We start from the raw sequence: 19,822 nt of genomic DNA, 5'->3' as shown, positions 1-19,822 counted from the left end.
CCTGAGTTGCAGGTTAGTGCTCTAACCCCTCGGCAAACCTTCTTCGAAGCACAGAAAATGGCAAGCCAGAGTTTGCACCAGCTGAACTAATCAGGCCTTACCCCGGCTTCAGTCAGAAGTAAAGCCCTGATGAGCTCAGGGTCAAGGCTTGAAAAATATATTTATGTTTTCTCCCTCAAGCGCTCAGCAAAACATTAATGCACCAGGGAGTTCATTCTCCTCTTGTTTACCATCCTCAGCTGTTCCCAAGGTTTCTTGGAAATCAGTTTTCAAGCAGAAGAGGCAGAGAAGCAGCAACAGTAACTGTTCATGCCCCTTTCACATGTCCAGGGAGGAGAATAGCTATTAACTGAGCTAGGGATGGGAGGGAGATGAGAGCCCAGCAGCACTTCCTCCAGTGTTGCACATGTGAAGAGGGCATGCACAGCCAGTGCTGTGGCTGGAGTGCTCACATGGCCGAGGGGGAGGAGACGTCCTCAAACAGCCCTGGCTGTTTACCTACATACTCCAACGATTGTGTTTCTCAGGATACAGATGCAGGGTCCTGGCAGGCACCAAGCAGAACTTTCCGGCTTTCACCTGCCTTGCTGCTGCAAAAATCCCCTGTTAAGGCTCACTCTGGTTCCAGTTTGATAAACAAGTTTACAGCAAGCTACCCAGAGTGTGGGGAGGCACTGAGAAAAGTGTTGACTAAAAGATGGGTTTCACATTTCAGCTGCTGAATGGCCATTCCAGTGGTATATAGGAACCTCTTAACCCCTTCAGTGCTGCCTCCAGGGCATGCTGCAGCCCAGATAGGGCCCTGTATCCAGGGAGCCTGCCCCACGCTCACCTTTAAAAGGCCTGGCATACGCCAAGGATCAGAGGTCACCTGAGCCGAACATACCTGGCCCTGGTTTCTATCAGAGATTTGATTTTTGAAGCTCTGCGTTGCAGTATTCATTAGTAATGGGACAGGCTGTATGGGGTTGTGGTTTGGGCAGGGGACTGCAAGCCCCAGGTCTGGGCTCTCCACGTGGCTGAGGTGCTGTAGGACTTCAGAACGGTGCTTGGTCTGTACACGTCCCATCCCACACAAACAAGAAAGTGTTTTTTCTTCCCTCTTGTCTTGACATTAGCGGGATGTCTCCACTGCATTGTAAAGATGGGTCTGTGGGACCTGGGCTTGTGGTCTCAGGCATTTCCAAGCCCAGGCTTGGTCGTCTACACTGCATTGTAAAACCCAGGTTTACAATTGCTGGCCTTGGCCCTCACAGCTGGGCTAACATCCATACTGCAGTAAGCAGACCTTCTGACACAGGTCTGCAGCATGGCCTGTGTCCACACTGCAAAGTGAAAGCACTTGGACCAGATCTAAGCACGACTTGGGCTCTCACCCACCCTCCCAGTAGGGTCGGCAGGCCTGAGTCCAGAGGGGTTCCTGGCCCTAGTTAGACTGATTTCTGTGTGGACAGAAAGGGTTTGGGGGCTCAAACCTGAGTCTGAGCCCAGGTTTACAGGGCAGTGGAGACATACCCTAGCAGTTCAGAGTTGCCCATCCCTGGAAGGATCCCATGTAAGAGCGGTGGAATGAGGATACTACATATGCAAGGGATCAGCAACCTTTGGCACGTGGCCCACCAGGGAAAGCCCCTGGTGGGGCAGGCTGGTTTGTTTACCTGCCACGTCCTCAGGTTTGGCCGATCGCGGCTCCCACTGGCCACGGTTCTCCATCCCAGGCCAATGGGGGTTGTGGGAAGGACAGCCAGCACATCCCTTGGCCTACGCCACTTCCCGCAGCCCCCATTAGCCTGGGGTGGCGAACCATGGCCAGTGGGAGCTGCGATCGGCAGAACTTGTGGAGGCGGCAGGTAAACAAACCGTCCTGGCCCGTCAGCGGATTCCCCTGACGGGTCGTGTGCCAAAGGTTGCCGATCCCTGACATATGCCATGGAAGTGAAACAGCATTCAGTGAGTGGGAGGAGATTTGGAGTCAAACTGCTTAAAATGCTTGGATTCCATTTGCTTGTTTTCACCAGTTCCACTCTCACTCTGAAGGAAAGCTCTCCCTGTGAAAGAGTCAGCACAGCCTCTGCAATGAAGGTGGGAGAGTGTTAACAGCGCTCATCCCCAGATCAACCACAAAGACCTCTGAAAAGCAAAACGCCACACACAAAAACTGAAGACTTGGCATTTGAACAGCCTAAGTGCTGCCGATCACGGCTTTTTTTTCCCCCTCACCACTTGCGCCGCTTGTACCCACCGGACAACACCTGCTGCCAAAGTGCCGCCGAAAACCCAGAGCGGCTCACGGGGCCCCTGCGGGGCCCAGGGCAAATTGCCCCACTTCCCCCCCCACCCCTCTGGGCAGCCCTGCTCAGCACACATGGCATCACCACTACCTGGCCAGTCAGTGCAACACATGGTGCAAAGAAGATGACGCCCAGAAAGCAGCCCTGCTCCCTGACTCAGGCAGGCAACCGGGAACTCCATTGTACAGTGCGACAGACCTGCCGTGGGGAGTTAAGCAGCAGGGGCCTTATGGTGAGGGGAGGCGAGACAAGGCAATGGGAGATGCTGGAGCTGGGGAGCAAGATGGAGCTTCCCAGCAGGCGTGAGCAAAAGGGAGAGTGCCAGGCTGGAGCCTCATGGAGTTATCTGGGAGGGGAAGGACTGAGTGGTGCTGGAAAACCAAGGGACTGAAGTTAACTGGCACCCCCTGCAGGCAATTCACCCGCCCCCTCAGCCAACACTGGGGAAGCAGCCATTGTGTGAGTAGCTGGTTTCTCCCTGCCAAGGCTGCTGTGAATTTCCATGCCACCTGTGTGGTTATTTTCTGCCAGGTTAAGACACTCAGCGGCCACACTGAACAACAGCATCTTCCAACTGGCTCCCACTTCCCAGCTGAAGTAAGGCAAGGAGGGGACTCCGGAGCCGACCTGGACGGCATGTGCAGAGGCACTGTACATCTGCTACAAAAGGACAGCAATCGGCAAGGTAAAGTGAGTCTGATGGGACAGCGATGCATTGACATGCAGTATCAAATCCCCCTGTTTGTGCCCCGTCTGCACATGGGAGTGCATTCACCAGGTCTGGAATGTGTGTGGGTCTGCGGGAAGCCTGGATCAGAGGCGTGACAGAGCGATCCCATCCATCAGCGGCTCACTCCATTCCTGTCAGCAGCAGGAAACCCAGCCAGCAAGAGCCACCAACAGCAGCAGCCGGAAATAAACAGAGGAACAGCCAGCAGCACTTGTTGGTGACAGTAGCAGGGAGGGAGAAGCTGCAGAAAACAAGGTACAATTGTGAAGGTGAAAAGAGGATTTGGATGTTTACATGGATAGCCAGAATATCCGGCGTTACAATAGCTATTGCTAACAAAAAGAGGGAGAGAAAACCTCATGCTTTTGGGTTTAAACCAAACTCTGTTAGAGATTAGGATGAGACCCTCATGGAGGGCAGATTATCCCACATCTGCTTGCGCCTTCCTCTGAAGCAGCTGGGGTTGACCACTGTCAGAGACACTGGACTGTGGGTCTGGCACACCCATTGGTAGGAACTGCTAGGGTAAGTTTCCACCCACTGGCTTCAGAAGCAGCTGCTGGAGATTCAGGAGAAGAGTGGTAAATCCACAGAGGGACACAAAGGAAAGGAAGCCAAGAGAGGGAATGGACATGAACTGCCCAGAGAAAGAAGAAATCTAAAGAAGGCAAGAGGGTGACGAAAGAAAGGAGGAGGAAAAGAACTCAACGATGTGGTGAAGGGAGAAAGGGAAACCACCACTAGAGGGAGACAATCATTAAAGGGGGCCCCAATGCCGCTCCACGGGGAGAGACATCCATCCATCTCTCTGCCACAGAAACATACCACCTCGGCCCCCTTCTTGGCAGTCTCAGAGAAGTTTAGGATGGAATAGACCAAGGACAATGGGCCCCAATTGTTGGGCTGCAGGAAGTGGTGGGGGGAGTTTATCTGCGCTGCCCCATCTGAGCATAAACAGAAGTTTCAGAGTCTAGGGTTTCACATGTAAATTATCATGGGAAAAAACAAAGGAAAGTGAGAAAAGAAGATAATTAAAAAAAAACTTCAGGGTCAGAAAGGAGAAGAGGTTTATTGCTCCCAAGTGAGCAGTGCTGGGAAGGCCAGAATAGCATTTGCATCTTCATGATCCATCTTAAACTCAACAACACTGAAAAAAAACCCAGCTCAACAGTGCCAGCAATTTCTGAAATACAGATGCTAGACCTATCAGATTGCACACACTGAACATAACAGAATAGACAGAGAAAAAAAGGCAGCAGAATTTAGTAACCGTGGGCTAGTGGTTAGAATAGGGGGGTGGGAACCAAGAATTCCCGAGCCCTGATTCTGGATGTTACTGACTTCTGTGGCCTTGGGCAAGTTACTTAAACTCTCTGTGTCTCATGTTTCCTTCATCTGTAAACTCACGCTAATAATCCTTCCCTTCTTCAGAGGGGATTTGTAAGACTAATTGAACTAATGTTTGTAAAAAATTTGAAGATGAGAAATGCAAAGTACTATTACGTATTTAAAATTACCGTCCAGGGACTTAGCAACTCAAACATACCATCTATGAAATCTACCAATGCTGATCTGCTAGACTGAGTGCCTAGCACTCCTGGGGGGTGGAGGGGGGGGGCCGGAAGGAAAGGTGCGGGGAGAGAGGGACCAAAAACTACTCACTGTTTTGTGATAAGCCCACAGTCTGGTCACTGGTGCTTGTCAGACAGATGCCATAGGGATAGAAATACCATAGATAGCTAAAATGGAGCTGTACTGTCTGTCTATGCAGATTACACAGTCACCATCTTTCCTGTATATTCTGACCATGGGACACTCATTTCATAAATGAATAAGCTAACTGAGGCCTCAAGCCATTCAAATCATACCTCTTAAGGGTGCTGAATGGGATACGGCAGGGGTAGGCAACCTGTGGCACGCATGCCAAAGGCGGCACACGCGCTGATTTTCAGTGGCACTCACACTGCTCAGGTCCTGGCCACTGGTCTAGGGGCTCTGCATTTTAATTTAATTTTAAATGAAGCTTCTTAAACATTTGAAAAACCTTATTTACTTTACATACAAAAATAGTTTGTTTATATATTATAGACTTAAGAAAGAGACCTTCTAAAAACGTTAAAATGTATTACTGGCACAAAAAACCTTAAATCAGAGTGAATAAATGAAGACTCAGCACAGCACTTCTGAAAGGTTGCCGACCCCGGGATATGACATCCCTGTAAATAACTATCTGCTCAGAATCAAACATGTCCTCTACTCATCTTGGCCTGTCCTGAATTTTACATCCAATAGCTTTGCTGGAAAAACAAAGACGGCTATGATGAAGCAGCAGGTAGAACCCTACAGATGTTCCCAGTATTCGTAGCACAAAGAATTGAGGCGCCCAGATTGTGTAACTGGTGTGGCTGGCTCCAGCTGGGCAGGGCAGATTTACCAATGAACACAGGGTGCCCTGGAACGGGCCCCCCTCCAACAACAGGGGGCCCCAGGGCCAGGCACTTGGGCAGCTCAGCACCAGCGCAGCCTCCCTAAGGGTGGGGAGGGCAGTGAGGGAGGCTCATCCGCAGCCTCAGGGGAGCAGGCAGGAGGTGCTGGTGGAGGGAATGCTGTGAATGCGGGTGGAGTACTTAGGAGAAGCAGCAAGCGGCCCCGTGGAGCCAGTCAGAGAGAAGTGGCCCTTTGAAGAGGAAACTGCCACTTCTCTCTGGCTGCCCCTGCTCCTCCTGAGTCCTCCACCCATGTTCGCAGGGACAGATTCAGAAAGGGGCTTTAGCAGGGGAGGTGGGTTGGATGGGGGTGGTGTCCCACAGGGGTAGTGGGTCCCAGGAGGGGGCATTCAGAGGACAAGGAACAGGTGGGGTGGATGAGTCAGGGGTTCTGAGGGGGGCAGGAAGTGAGGGGGTAGATAGGGGACGAGGGCCAGGCTGTTTGGGGAGGCACAGCCTTCCCTACCCAGCCCTCCATACAGTTTTGGAACTCCAATGTGGTCCTCAGGCCAAAAAGTTTGCCCAGCCCTGTGCTAAGGGCTGTACACACACACATTGTTAGTGACAGTCCTGGCAAGCTTACAGTCTAGACAGACAAGGCAAACAACCAAAGGGTGAGAGAAGCAAGTGAGGCCCGGAGGGGGGAAGGGACATGCCTAAGGTTACATGGCACAGCCATGAACAGAATCCAGGGTCTCTGGGTTCCAATCCAGTGCTCTACCCACTACACCACACTACCTTTCTACTTAAACCACCCGCAGGTGTCCCGTGGCAGACAGCACACTCAGTGAGGCTAGTATGGGATTAGACAAGGCAACAAACTATTCTGAGAGGCGTTAGTGATTGAGATTCAGTGGGGTGGGTCAAGCTCAGGGCTCTCGAGATGGCACCGTTTAAATGAGCGAGATTAAACCAGAGGCTTTCTGATCTCCCTCTTGTGAGGCATGCTGGGGCTGGGAGGGGGAAGCCAGCAGAGCAGGACCAGCCCAGGAAAGGTGCTTGACCCACACAGCAGGCTGGCTCAAGGGAGGCCCTGTCTCAAAGCACTCCTCATCACCACTGTTCCAGTCTGTGCTACCCCCTAGTGACTGCTGCCAACAGCAGCTGAGGTCTGGCCTCCCTCCTTTGGGAGGGCAGAGTGCTGCTGGGCCTGAATCCTAGCACTCCAGGGGTTCCCCCAGACTCTCCAGCCCTCTTCCTGCTTTGGTGGGATTGGGAGGAAGCAGCTCCCTGAGTCACCTTCTTCCTGTAGCTCACCTGAGCCAGGCAGGCCAGAGTTTTACCCCAAATATCTCAATGAAGCCCAGTTGCAAAGTCCTTCCATAGAACCCCCAAATAAACGAGGGAGCAAAATGTGGCCGGTCTGAGCACCTCCAAGGCATGAAGGGGGATCTGAATGCAAAGGAAGCGTGCGTCACCCGAATGTGATACAGCAGGGGCACCAGCGACATGATCAAGCACTGACAGCTGCTGTCTTTGAAATCTTCCCCCCCTACTCCCTCTAAAATCATGTGCTCCTTTTCTTTTCTTCCAATCCACCTCTGGAGGCATGCTGCAGGTGAAGAGGCGTGGGAGCCTTCCCTTTGTGAGGCTCCTTTACAGGTTGGCTGCATATCTGCATATCTGCTCACGAGGCAAGGATGAATCAGAGCCCAAATGTTTACATGACAACCATCTGCCTTTAGGGACTCGTGCCGGATTTCCAGCCCCCTCTCTGCAGCAGCAGCAAATGCTAAGGGAGAAGCCTCTTATCTCTGGACCTGCAGTGTGGTTTAACATAAGTTTAAAAACAGATATTTCAACAGATCCATCTTCCAAATGAATTCATGCAAGTAAATCACCATCCAGCTATCAAGCCACAAAGCTGCCGTCTACCCTAATCACAGGGTATCTGCAGCTCGGGTAACCATCCCTCAGCTTGCTTTCGCCTTGTGAAGCCATGACAACATGCGCTTCAGCACGAGCTGTACAAACTCCCCCAGAACCTGGGATAGTTACTCACAGGGCTAGCCAGCGCTGCCCCCATCACTGCTCCTTACCAGAGCTAGCTAGAGTAAAGCTATCTTGGGGATAGTAGCTACTGAGCTGTAGCACGCTCTCCACCTTTATTGGGGGACTCTTTCAGACAGGCTGCTCACAACTGCACAAGACTCCCCCACAGGGGCCAGGCTAGGAAAAAACAAGCATGTCTCATAAATGCTCAGCTCACCTCTCCCTTCAGTGATAACCAGATTCCAAGACAGCACAAGGCACAGCTAAGAAACGTAAGATTTTAACGGTCCATAAAGTTCAGCAGAAGGTAGGGGGGGCAGGGGCAGGCATGGGACATAAAACTGCTTTGGCCACACTTTACGTTAAAGGTTAATTTGCGAATAGCTTCTAAGTGGTTAATTAATAGTTAGAAATATTATGTGTGTTATACATGGTTATGGAAGGTACTATAGAAGATGGATAGAAGCAACCCATTGCTCTGTGAGAGTCTATATTAAAACATCCTAATAATTCATTTACCCTTTATAACCACCCTTGATATAAAGGGTGACTGCTACTTTTAACTCTTTTTTTTTTTTTTAAATGGACTTGCTTTCCATTTGATGGTGTCCCTTTAGCTCATGGTGTCTTCCCAACAGCCTTCTCGGGGTACGTATACACACAGCTATCGGTTCAGCAGTTACTGAAATGCAGCCACATCTGTGATGGAACACAGTAGCACTGCACGACAATCTGCAAGGCCTGCTAACACCCACAGCATGGTACTGCCTCTGGACAAGCGACCTAAAGGACCAGTGTCGTGCCACCAAGACCCTGAGTTATCCAGCCCCTTCCCCATGTTTCCTTAACATCTCATGGCTCAAGACACTGATGAATGTAACCAGCATAGACTGAGCCCCCTCTTACTACAGCAAAGCAGGCAGCCTATGGAAGTTAGCAGCGCTCAGCACATTGAGGTCAGGCCCTGAATAACTGGTGCCCTGCCCCTTCTCCAGAGCTGGTCTGACGCAGACTTAACCTCACAGCAGCACTCTCACAGAAAGAGGCTGCAGAGGGCTGTGTGTGTGCAGACCGTCCCAAGGAAGACTTGGGGGAGAAGGCGGTGGATGGGAGGGAATGCAATCCTCCTCCCTGGGCTGCCCACTTAGTCATGCTTCCACACTGGGAAAGATAAGGCCTCCCCTGAAAGGGGTGAGGGTAGGCAGGGTGTTACTCGCTACCAGGGGCGGCTCCAGGCCCCAGCACGCCAAGCGTGTGCTTGGGGCGGCAAGCTGTGGGGGGCACTCTGCCGGCCACCAGGAGGGCAGCAGGCAGGGTGCCTTCAATGGCATGAATGCGGAGGGTCCGCTGCTCCCGCGGCTCCTGTGGACCTCCCGCAGGCGTGCGGCAGAGTGCCCCCCCGCGGCATGACGTCGTGCTTGGGGCAGCGAAATGTCTAGAGCCCCCCTCCTCGCTACCTGTCACCAAACAAACAGCTGCAAGGAAGTAAGTGGCACAATTGGGGTGGGAGGACTTTCCAGTCTGTGAGCACTGAGTTCAGCAGATAATCTTTCAGGGTACGTATTTACTGAAGGCAAGATGATGTTGGGGTGAAGCCCCAGGCTTGTGACTTAAGAGAGCTGGGATCCATGTCTGGCTTTACCACGGGTTTCCTATATCCTGTGGGATGCTCAGCAGTCACCGCCCATCCCACTCCTGGGAGGGTGCCACTCATGGCACGGTCACATCCCAGGATCCTGCCCTTATGGGACTCAGTTTCCCCATCTGTAAGACACTGACCTCACAGGGGTGTTAGGAGTTTAATTCATTAGCTTTCGTACACCCCTTTGAGCTCCCTCGATGGAAAATGCAAAATATTATTAAAATCTGACATCCAAAGCAAAAGATGATCTAGATATTTAACACAATGGCATATGAATCTACACAGGGTCATGTCCTGTGGAGCTTTACAACCAAACAAAACATCAAACTGGATTATAGCCAAGACACATCTGGCCATTGTAGTCAGGGCCGGCACTTCCATTTAGGCGACCTAGGCGATCACCTAGGGCACCAGGATTTGGGGGGGGAGCGTGTCATAAATAGATAGCTAAGGGTTAATGTTTCTTTTACCTGTAAAGTGTTAACAAAGGGAACCAAACACCTGACCAGAGGACCAATCAGGAAACGGGATTTTTCAAAGCTCAAGGAGGGAATTTTTGGGTATGTGTCCTTTGTCTGTGTCTCTAGTGCTCTCTCGGCTCTGAGAGAGGATCTCTCTACCTTCAGGCTTTCTAATCTTCTGTTTCCCAGTTGTAAGTACAGGTATAAGACAATATAGGTTTTTATATGTTTTTGTTGTTTTACAGTGTGTTATGTTTGCTGGAATGTTTAAATTTGTGATTCTTTTGGATAAGGCTGTTATATTGATTTTGTTTTCTTTTAAGCCAAGACCCTGTAATATTTGTCACCTGACACAGAGACCATTTTTTATGTCTTTTTCTTTCTTTTTATATAAAAGCTTTCCTGTTAAGACCTGTTGGTTTTTCTAGCTTGGGCTCAAAGGGGATTGAGCGTCTATATGCTCACACAGGGAATTGTGGGGGGAAGTACAGGGTGGAAGAGAAAATCTCTTCGGGTGTTAGAGTTACAAAGCTTGTTGTGCATGACTCTGAGTGAAGGGTGAAAAAATCTGACTCACTGGTTTAGGCATTAAAGGAATTGACAATAGGGTGATCGTGCCCGGCTCCAGGAGGGGAAGCCTGGGAGGGAAGTAAAAAGAAGACAAGGGGAGGCGGTATATTTCCCTTTGTGGTGAGACTCAGGCATCTGAGTGTTTGGGGTCCCCCAGGAAGGTTTTGGGAGACCAGAGTGAGCCAAACCTGGAATTTTTGGCTGGTGGCAGCGCTATCAGATCTAAGCTGGTAAATAAGCTTAGAGGAATTTATGCTAGTACTTCATATTTGAACTCTAAGGTTCAGATTGAGGAATTATACTATGACAGGGCGGCAATTTGGCGGTGGGGGGTCCTTCCGTGCTCCAGATCTTTGGTGGCAGTTCTGCGGCGGGTCCTTCACTCGCTCCAGGACCCACCACCGAAGTGCCTCGAATATCAGGCGTGCGGAAGGACCCCCCGCCACAGAATTGCCGCCAATGACCGGGAGTGCGGAAGGACCCCCGCCTAGGGTGCCAAAAACCCTGGCACTGCTCCTGATTGTAGTAGTGAAGATCTAAGGAAGGGCAAATTCTACCCTCAGATTTCATCACCCTGTTGCAATACACAGTTTCCCAACAGGGATGCTGTAGCGCAATTCTGTCTAAGAACTTGGAGAGTACTCGGCTTGATGAGAGAGGACAGCGTAGGTGGAGGAAGGACCTGAGTGTTGCACTGGGCTGGTCCTGTCTCTTCATGAGCATTGCCAACCTCAACACGTTGGATCAAGATGGGATGTTTTCCTACAAAAACCTGCTCTAGGAATTTGGGGCAGTTCTCTGGCCCGTGTTACACAGGAGGTGAGACTCGATGATCACAGTGGTTCCTTCTGGCCTTGGACTCTATGAAGAGATCAAAAGCTATGAGTCAGGCCCCCAAAATCTTGAGATTATTATTATTATTTACGAAGCCAATAACGTGTTTCTTTGGCCTGGCAGTTGATCTGGGCCTATCACCACGGTGGGTGTCGCCCACTTGTATGGAGCAAGGGGATATTGGCCCCCGCTGCAGGAGCGCTCGCCCCAACATCCATCCCTCCCCTCCCCAGCTATTAACTCTGCCCCCACCAGTGCAAATCCCACCAGCTGGTTTTGCCCCCTCTCAGCCCCCACCCTCACAATTCATCCCCCATAGTCTCCCCTCTGCTCCTCCTGGGGCTCTTCACCCCACTCTCCAGGCCTCGGGGGGGCTGAAGCGGGGCCCCCTCCCTGCCTTCCAGGCTGGGGGGCAGCTCCAAAGACTCTTCACCCCTCCCCCCTCCCTTCTGGGGGGGGGGTAGCAGAGGCACTGTCCTGTCCCCGTTGCTCACAGGAGGGAGGATGAGGGGCCAGAGCCACCCTGCTCTGGTGGGCTCTTTAGCGCCCTGTTCCCCTCCTGTGAGGACGGCTTCAAGTTGCAATAGGGTGAGCGAGAGCCTGCTCTGCCAGCGGCAGCTCTGATTGGTTGTTCTGCCCCTGGAGGTGGGCAAAGGGGGTGGGCAGCCAATCAGAGGGCTCCAAATCACTAGGGCTCTAGGGCGTCTCACGTTCCAGCCCCATTGGCCACACTGCTTCACGCTCACCCAGAGCATCCCCCACATTCCTGCAGCCGGGGTACACGTGCATTTCGGAGAGCAGAATTTGGGTTAACGAGCATTCGGCTCCCACAGGACAAGATGTTCTAGCAACAGGAGCACTGTTGTAAAGGCAAATCTATCTTCCTGGCCTTCCCCACAGACACCTTCAAATCGGGGCCTGAACCACCCCAGAAATCACCCCTGGAAGATTATGCACTATTCCCTAGACATTTGGGGAGGGTAGCTGTGGGGGGCAGGGAATGGGAGAACCTCTCAGAGAACAAAGGTTTGGTCCAATTTAGCAGAAGCAGCTTTTTGTTAACACACATGCAGCTTTTTGGGAGATACTTCCCCGAGGGCAACCCTCTGGTAGCAAAGCAGCAGCACCTGAGGCACAGCAGAGGGAGGGAGCCAGGGACATTTTGGGTGGCAAAGTGGCTTATCGACTTATTTTGTTGAGCTCTAATAGTTCTGTGTGCCTTTCTGCACAGCACTGTAGTACCTGAGCACCTATTACACCTTCCGTGCAAAGATCTCAAAATGATTCGCAAATCAATGAATCAATCCTTAAAGCACTCCCAGAAGGTAGATATTATCACTGCCTTTGATATGGGAAAACCGAGTCTGGGACTTTCAATGGCCTTATGGGAGTTAGGAACCCCTTATCTTTCCGTGGGAGTTGGATACCTGGCTTCTTTAGGCTCCTGAAAATACCAAAGTAAGTGACTTATCCGAGGATACGCATCAACTCACTAGCAGAGCTGGGAACAGAAGCCAGCCCTCCTGATTCCCTGTCCTGTGCTTTAGCCGCTAGACAGTAAAGAAGTGCTGCAGAAATTGAAACCATTCCATTTGTCTTCCTAAGGAAACACACTTTGCCTCTTGGTATAAGCCTGCTTGGCTCCCTGTGTGGAACTGCGATGACATACAGTGGTTGTTCGGTGTAGCACAGCACGCACTGATTTGTGGGCATCCCAGAAAATGTACAAGCATTTAGCATCTTTCATCGGATGAGACAGATTCCTACATGCTTGAGCAGTAGCTAAAGGCATCACCTTGTCCAGCACTAAAAAGGAGCCATCTCAACAGTGAAAACACAGCATCGGTTTTGCACCTGTCTCATTACACAGGAGAGGGGCTAAAAATAACTTCTCCAGTTTAAACTGCAAGGGGAATTACCCTAGTCTTCAAGGCCGGAAGGGATCATTACAATCATCTAGTGTGACCTTCTGCACAACACAGTCCAGAAAAACTTCACTCAGGGACTCCTGCATCAAGCCCATAAGTTCTCTGTTAGACACTCAGACAGTCTTGAAACACTTCAAGTGATGGACAAACCTTAGATCAGCTCAAATGAGTAATTAGGGGCTCAGATACTATGGTGGCGAACACAGCTAATGTAATGCCTGAACAGAGGCGGGAAATAGCCTTAGTATCCTGGCTACATTCTATCCCCGCTCACTACTCTCTGGTTTTGTTTGTCTGTATTTTGTTTTCAGCTGTTCAGGTCTTTCCATCCCATGGAAATGGTGTACATCAGCCAAGCTGGACGATCCCGACGTAAAAGGATAAATGGACACAAGTCAGATATTAGGAATGGCAATATACAAAAACCTGTAGGAGAACACTTCAGCCTCCCTGGACACACAATAGCAGATTTAAAGGTAGCCATCCTGCAGCAAAAAACTTCAGTACCAGACTTCAAAGAGAAACTGCTGAACTTTAGTTCATTTGCAAATTTGACACCATCAGCTCTGGACTAAACAAAGACTGGTCAGCTCACATTCCAAACTTTCACTGGTACAGGTTTCCCTCCTGGAGGACCTGATCCAACTCCTACTGAGTTCAACAGGAGACTTTCCATTGACCACAATGGGAATTGACTAGGGCTCTTAAAAAGAATGCAGCCAACTGGATCCCCCGCAATGACTCACCCAATACCCCTTCTGCTCGATGTCAGAAGCAGAGAAAGGAAGCGTAATCCCAATTATGACCCAAGGCTCATACTCAGACACGGGTAGAACGAGGAAATTTCAGACGCTTCCAGAGCTGCCTCTAAAACCTCCAGATTTTCATGATGCCAGAGCTGTGGGTGCTGTAGGTATATCTGATCTTATATGGATATGGCACATAAGCATGGACACATATCACCACCATAGACAGACAGGCTGGGGTGTGGGAAGGAGGAGGGAGGGACACACCTGCTACAAAACAGCTAACTTTAACCTCACTACTGTCTGGGGAGGGGGGGTGTCTGGTGGGGGAAAGGGGAAATGACATTAGTTTTGTACACATTTTATTGGATGCCAGTATTTTTCTCTGATGGTAAAAGGAAACCTGGGGGAAGACCTCTGGCTGGTCTATATCCCCCCCCCATAGGCAGCTCTCTGCACCCATGCTGAAAACTACATCGACATCTTACCAGAAAACCCATGTCTAAAAAGGCTGGGCAGGCACTCTGCTGCCAGGGGAGGATACTGGAGCCAGCTTCCCTGCCCTGTCACTGAAGGAAGAAAGGGCTTATTGCTCTGCTCCAAGCTTTCAGGGATCACCATCTTCCTCTTGTTGGAACTTCCTTACCGGAGCAGACGTGCATCCTGCAGTGACTAATGCCTTCGTAATGGAAGACTGTGCAATAACATGGCCACAGGGGGAACATCGGACTAACCCAGGGCACTTAGCAGCTGGCTTATGTCCTGACTCTTAAAAGTTGGTCTACCTAAGAGATACATCCTGGCAGCCAGAAGGCCATGTTACAAAGCTCTGGCCCTCTTCTTAAGAGAGAGGTTGTGACTTTCCTCCCATCTCCCTCTGCAACAAAAAGAAAAAAAGGCAGGAAGGCTCCTACTGGGCCCTAAACCCTGCAGAGATGACCATGGATCCCTTTGCCACTGATCATCATTATCCTGCAAAACCAGAATATAATCCCCCGCTTCCCACAGGAGACAATGTTGATATTCCACTGCTGTGACATACAAGTTTGGCTTGGCACATAAAATTTGCAAAAAGTCCAATTAAACCCAGTCAAGGTGAGAGACAAGAAGTCAGCAATGTTGTGGCATGCTTTCTTTTAACTGTACTCCAGCAAAGCTCTGCAACCTCATAGGGTGGTGGGGGGCACAGATCAGCATTCATGTCCGGCTCCCCGGCAGTACCTAGCCCAGGCCAGGGAAGCTAATGATCCAACCAGTGGACCAGATTTGGTGATGAATCCTAGTCACGTGCCACCTGAGGCACATGCTGAGTGTCAGGGGTTGACACTTATGTTGCACTGTATGCTAAGAGGAAGAAGGGGTTGGTTGGGAGGAGTTTTGGTTGTTTTTCTGCAGTGACGCAACCAACCTGCAGCAGTTTCTCCCTCACAGGGTTAGGTTTCTGGAGGACTGTGCATGCCAGGCTTAAATATGTGCGTGGAAGTAGGTTTCTTATAAAACACAATCAAGGTGTGTGCTCTTTCACAGTTCCAGTACAGGAGATTGCAAGACTGGCTGATCCTTGGGCCAAAGTCCCTTTGTACAGAGGCCTCTCTGTGATCAAAAGTCCCCCTTCCCCCCCACCAGTGACCTGATTGTCATAGAGTTCAGTCCCCATTTAGGCACCTGAACGAAAAGCCCAGATTAACACAAGTGCTCAAGCCCCATCATTCTCCACGGGAGCTGCTGGGTGCTGAGCACTTTTGAATGTCCGGCCTCCAGTCTCTGCCCCGTTGGTCTTTGCTTTCTGCAGGCTCATGTGCTTCTCATATGTCTGTTACAAATGGTTCCATCCTTCACCTGACACTGCATAGACAAATCTGAAATTGGCTGCCCAATCCAGCAGCAAAGATCTAAACCAGGACAGACTGCTCCGAGTCTCAGAAAGGAACAGAAGTACATTCCTCGGCTGGGATCACGTTCTGTATTAACAAGCCTGCACACACCCTGATCACCCTGACACCCAGAACCAGTTCTCTTCTCCCCACGTTTCCCATTCCCGTGGGATTACCCTCATCTTTCCTCAGGCCTCCCCTGGTCCTCCCCACCCATGTTCGGACTCAGTATTTACTGCAGTTTTCCAGGCCTCTCCTCTCTTGCCAGCAGTTGTCCTGCCCTGTCTCACTCTTACCACACTACGGTCATCACCTCTGTTCAATGCGCCTCCTGTCAAACAGCCCAGCTGTGCCGAGCTGGTGGAGTGAGAAAGAGACCAGCTGCTTAGAAGGCTGGGGAGGAGAGAGATCACAGCAGGGATAGGATGGAGGCTCATAAACTTTAAAACCTAGGCCCCAGCCCTGCTGCCTTTTCACAACCTGGATCACCTACTGGATTTAAAGGAAGTGTGCGAGCCAGCAAAGCGGCAGCATTCTCATGACCACGACAAGAGAAGGAGAACTACAGAGAGCTTCTCAGCTAGTTCAGTCCTTTACCCGGTCCACTTTCTTGATAAGATTCAGACGACCCATGCCTGCCAATAGTGGGGGACAGAGTGAGGGCAGACAGCTTCAGCAGTGTTACTGAGCATGCTCAGTACAAGCCGCACAGCAAATGGGGGGGGGGGCACATGACCCCAATGCCCTCACCACACATTGCCCCTGGAGCCAAAGCTGGCATATTGTTCACCGCAGAATCTAGAGGGTGAAAAGACCTATGAGATCATCCAGTCTATCCTCCCACTCAAACAGCTTGTTCCACACAGTCCATTGTATGGTGCTTTGTCCAACCTAGTTTTAAATGTCCAAAGCTGTGAGAGTGACCCCAACTTTCACTGGGAGGCTGTTTCACATTCTAACAGATCTGTCTCACTTTCAGGAAGTCCCATCTCTTCTCCCCGCCCCCCTCACTCTCACTCACTCTCTCTCTCTCTCACACACACACACACACACCATCCAGTCTGAAACTCCCCTCTCTCAATTTCATTCCTTAATTCCTACTTATGCCCCCTTAAACAGTCCCTTCTCTGAGCAAAGCTGCAGGGTTAGATACTACACATGCTTGAAGGGACTATTTCACCCAGGGCTATCACTCAATCAGACTTTATGTATTCAACTCAACCTTTCCTTATCAGTCAACCCCTCCAATCCTCTAGAACGTTTTGGGTGAACTCTGCACATCGATCTAACCAGCACACTGTTTTGGCCCAGCAGGAATACCAGAAAAGAGCCCTCTCCTCCCAGAGAAGCTTATGCCACAAGTGTTTTGATGTACTAATCCTTTCAATGAGCATGTGCAGTATTCACAGCCACAGGCTAATCCTACTTCCTTGAAACCACGAGCCCAGTTCTTCTTTCACACCAGGTTCACCCCACTTCACTGGTGTTACTCCTGATGTACACCAGTTTAAGTGAAAGGGGAATGTGGTCCTTTATTTTTAAAAGGTGACCGGTAACTGGAAAGACGAAGCCACTGTGGGGTTATATGCCCCGCTGCGGCTGCTCAGAGAGGGGCAGTACACAATGTTCATTTGAAATATGCTGAGGTTTTCCTTCCTTTTGGTTTCCCACAGATGTCCTGTCCGATTCCCATTCTGCATCCTGGCACGCACCATACTGGGATGTCACAGCTGTCACAGAGCCTTGCTGGCACACAGAACCAACATGTGTGTACATGGGAAGGGAATTACCAACAATAATATCCAGCTTTTATATAACCCTCTTCATTGCTAGATCTCAAAGCACTTTGCAAAGGAGGTCAGTAGTCATTATTCCCCTTTTATGATGGGGAAACTGAAGCACTAGGCAGTGAAGTGACTTGCCCAAGGTCGCTCAGTAGGCCACTGGCAGAGCCAGAAATTGAACGCAGGTCTCCAGAGTCCCAGCTTGCTTCCCTTAAAGTAAAGGCACTGCATCACAGCAGCTCAAGGAGGATGAGAATCTACTCCTTCTGCAGCACTCACCACTCCTACATTTATCTGCAGGTGGCTCACTAGACAGCTGGCAGGTGCCTTTGTCCCCTGTAAACTGCATACGTTGCCCTGTAGCACTTTCACCCCACACTGGCCTGCGGCGCTTTGGGCTAAGCGGACGGGACTGACCTCAGTCAATCACTGAAGTGGAACCTCACAGAAATGAGGGATGGATTCAACCCTGTAATAAATCCATGACCACCTAGGAATTCCAGGCTGCCACGTTATGACAATTTCACTGGGGCTTCTGGGATAGAACTCAGCTCCTCAGGCTCCAAAAGCCCAATCCCCTACATCTGCAGTTAGAAGAGAATCTCTGTTAGCAGTCTAGGTCCTTTGACACATAGTTGAGCAGTTCCAATTCTATCCAGCAGAGAGCAACACACACACTAGCCAGGTCCTCTCAGCCTAAGTGGCCAAAGTCCATCCCACAACAACGGGCTGGTCTCTACCGTGTATTTTCCCATTGCTTTGTCCAGCCTGTACCATTTTCAAATGACTCCTTCACCCATTTCAGTGGGAGATGTACTTCAACTGTCCAACAGCAGTTATGTGAATCAAGGCGACCAACGCAGTGAAAAATGTGCCTTTCAAATAACCGAAAAACAAATCCCAGGTCCTTGTTCTAAGCCAATTAAACCTGTGATCGGTTTATGTACCTATTATTAGCCGACGGGGTGCGTGTGACTAACACACACCGGACCTACACGCACCATAGCTCAGGGCAAGAAGGACTCTCAAATCCGAGCCCAAGCAACCAGCTTCTCAAACGTCCCAGTGATAATAAACCGCCCTCTAAGCACAACGCGGAAACCACCAGGCACCCAGCGCAGCAGCAGACCGGCCCCCGATCCCCACATCAGCGGCACCCACTGTCCCCGCAGCCCCGGCCTTGAGCTGGGAATGGGGTCACCCCAAAACCCACCGTCCTCCTCTTTGCCATTCAACCCTCCTGCAGCCCAGGCGCTGCCCCCGGTCCCGGACAGAGGCAGCCGCGCCTCGCCTGCCAACCCACCCCGCGGTGCGGCAGCGCCCTTACCTCTCCGGAAGGGCATGATCAGCTGCGGCAGGAGGGCTCGCTTGGAGCCGGACGCCTGGGTTCCGCAGCTTCCCCCTGCCGCCGAGGCTTGTCTGTCTGTCTGTCTCAGAAGGAAACTGACACACTGGGTCAATTCCCGGCGCACAACGGCGTCGCTGGAGCGAGGCAGGAACTGTGACAAAGGAGGAAGTTAAGAGCTGGCTGCACTTTCGGGGGTGGGAGTCTTAACCCGCCTCTCCCCGCAGCCCGCCTGACGCAGCGGGCACAGCGCCGAGCTGCCGGTGGGGCAGAGCTCGCGGCGGGGTTTTGGGCGCCGGGCGGTTTGGAGGAGGCCTCTGAGCTGCAGCGAGAGGGTCATAGTCTGCGCTGAGGGGCAGGCTCTGATGTGGGCCGAGAGATGAATAGCTATTGGATGCAGAGATGGGCTCAGGGCTCGTGCAGGGGCATGGAGGCTAGGCTTCCTCCGCAGCTCTGTCATGCGCGCAGCCAGGGTGCAGAGCCAGGCTTCCTCGCCTGTCAGCACCGCGCACTTGCGCTGCACGTGGAAGCGGCCAGCAGCAGGTCCGGCTCTAGGCGGAGTATGCAAGTGGTCCACGTGGCTCTCACCCGCAGCATCATTCCCCACCCCGAGCTCCCGGCCAAAACCGGGGGCGCCGTGGCTGCGGAGCTCGGGAGGCGGAAGTGTGCGACAGTGCTGAGCTTGCTGCAGCAGGGGACAATTGCACGGGACTGGGGTGCGGCGGGTATCTTTCCCAAGGCGGCGCTGGGCAGGCGATATTTACCAGGGGCGGCTCTAGACATTTCGCTGCCCAATCTTGGGGCGCAGCCACCCTTTTGATATTTCAATGAAACAGCGCGCGGGAGCACAAAAGATCGGTGAAGACATAGAGAGGGGACAGACCAGTCCTTTATATTAATATTTTCCTGCTTCAGCAGAGTGATTTTATTGATTGATTTACCCTGGGCAAGAGGACAATGGGCCGAAGATGGGGAAGTCAGAGCCATGCGCCCCACTTTTAAAGGAGAGAGCCATCTGCTGCCACTTTTTAACATGCCTTAGCCAGCACAGCCTCTTCCAGTGGGCCTTAGCACAGGCCTCTTTCCCAGTGGGCCTCAGCACAGGCCCTCACCTCCTGCTTCTCCTCGACCTCTTCCCC

At 51.4% G+C, this 19,822-nt stretch overlaps 1 protein-coding gene across 1 annotated transcript in view; it reads right to left on the bottom strand.

Annotated features, from left to right (window-relative positions):
• Positions 1 to 18,850, bottom strand: part of PFKFB3 (6-phosphofructo-2-kinase/fructose-2,6-biphosphatase 3) — a 71,447-nt gene extending 52,597 nt beyond the window's left edge. Inside the window, exon 1 of the mRNA XM_032773579.2 lies at positions 18,666 to 18,850. Within this exon, the coding sequence (XP_032629470.1) occupies positions 18,666 to 18,681 (16 nt within the window). The 5' untranslated portion in view covers positions 18,682 to 18,850. The remainder of the gene's footprint in view (positions 1 to 18,665) is intronic.
• Between the last annotated feature and the right edge of the window lie 972 nt (positions 18,851 to 19,822).

The sequence above is a fragment of the Chelonoidis abingdonii genome, chromosome 1, assembly GCF_003597395.2.
Source record: "Chelonoidis abingdonii isolate Lonesome George chromosome 1, CheloAbing_2.0, whole genome shotgun sequence".
Taxonomy (NCBI): domain Eukaryota; kingdom Metazoa; phylum Chordata; order Testudines; family Testudinidae; genus Chelonoidis; species Chelonoidis abingdonii.
Note: the sequence above shows the minus strand (reverse complement) of the source record. Positions and strands in the feature narration are given on the sequence as shown.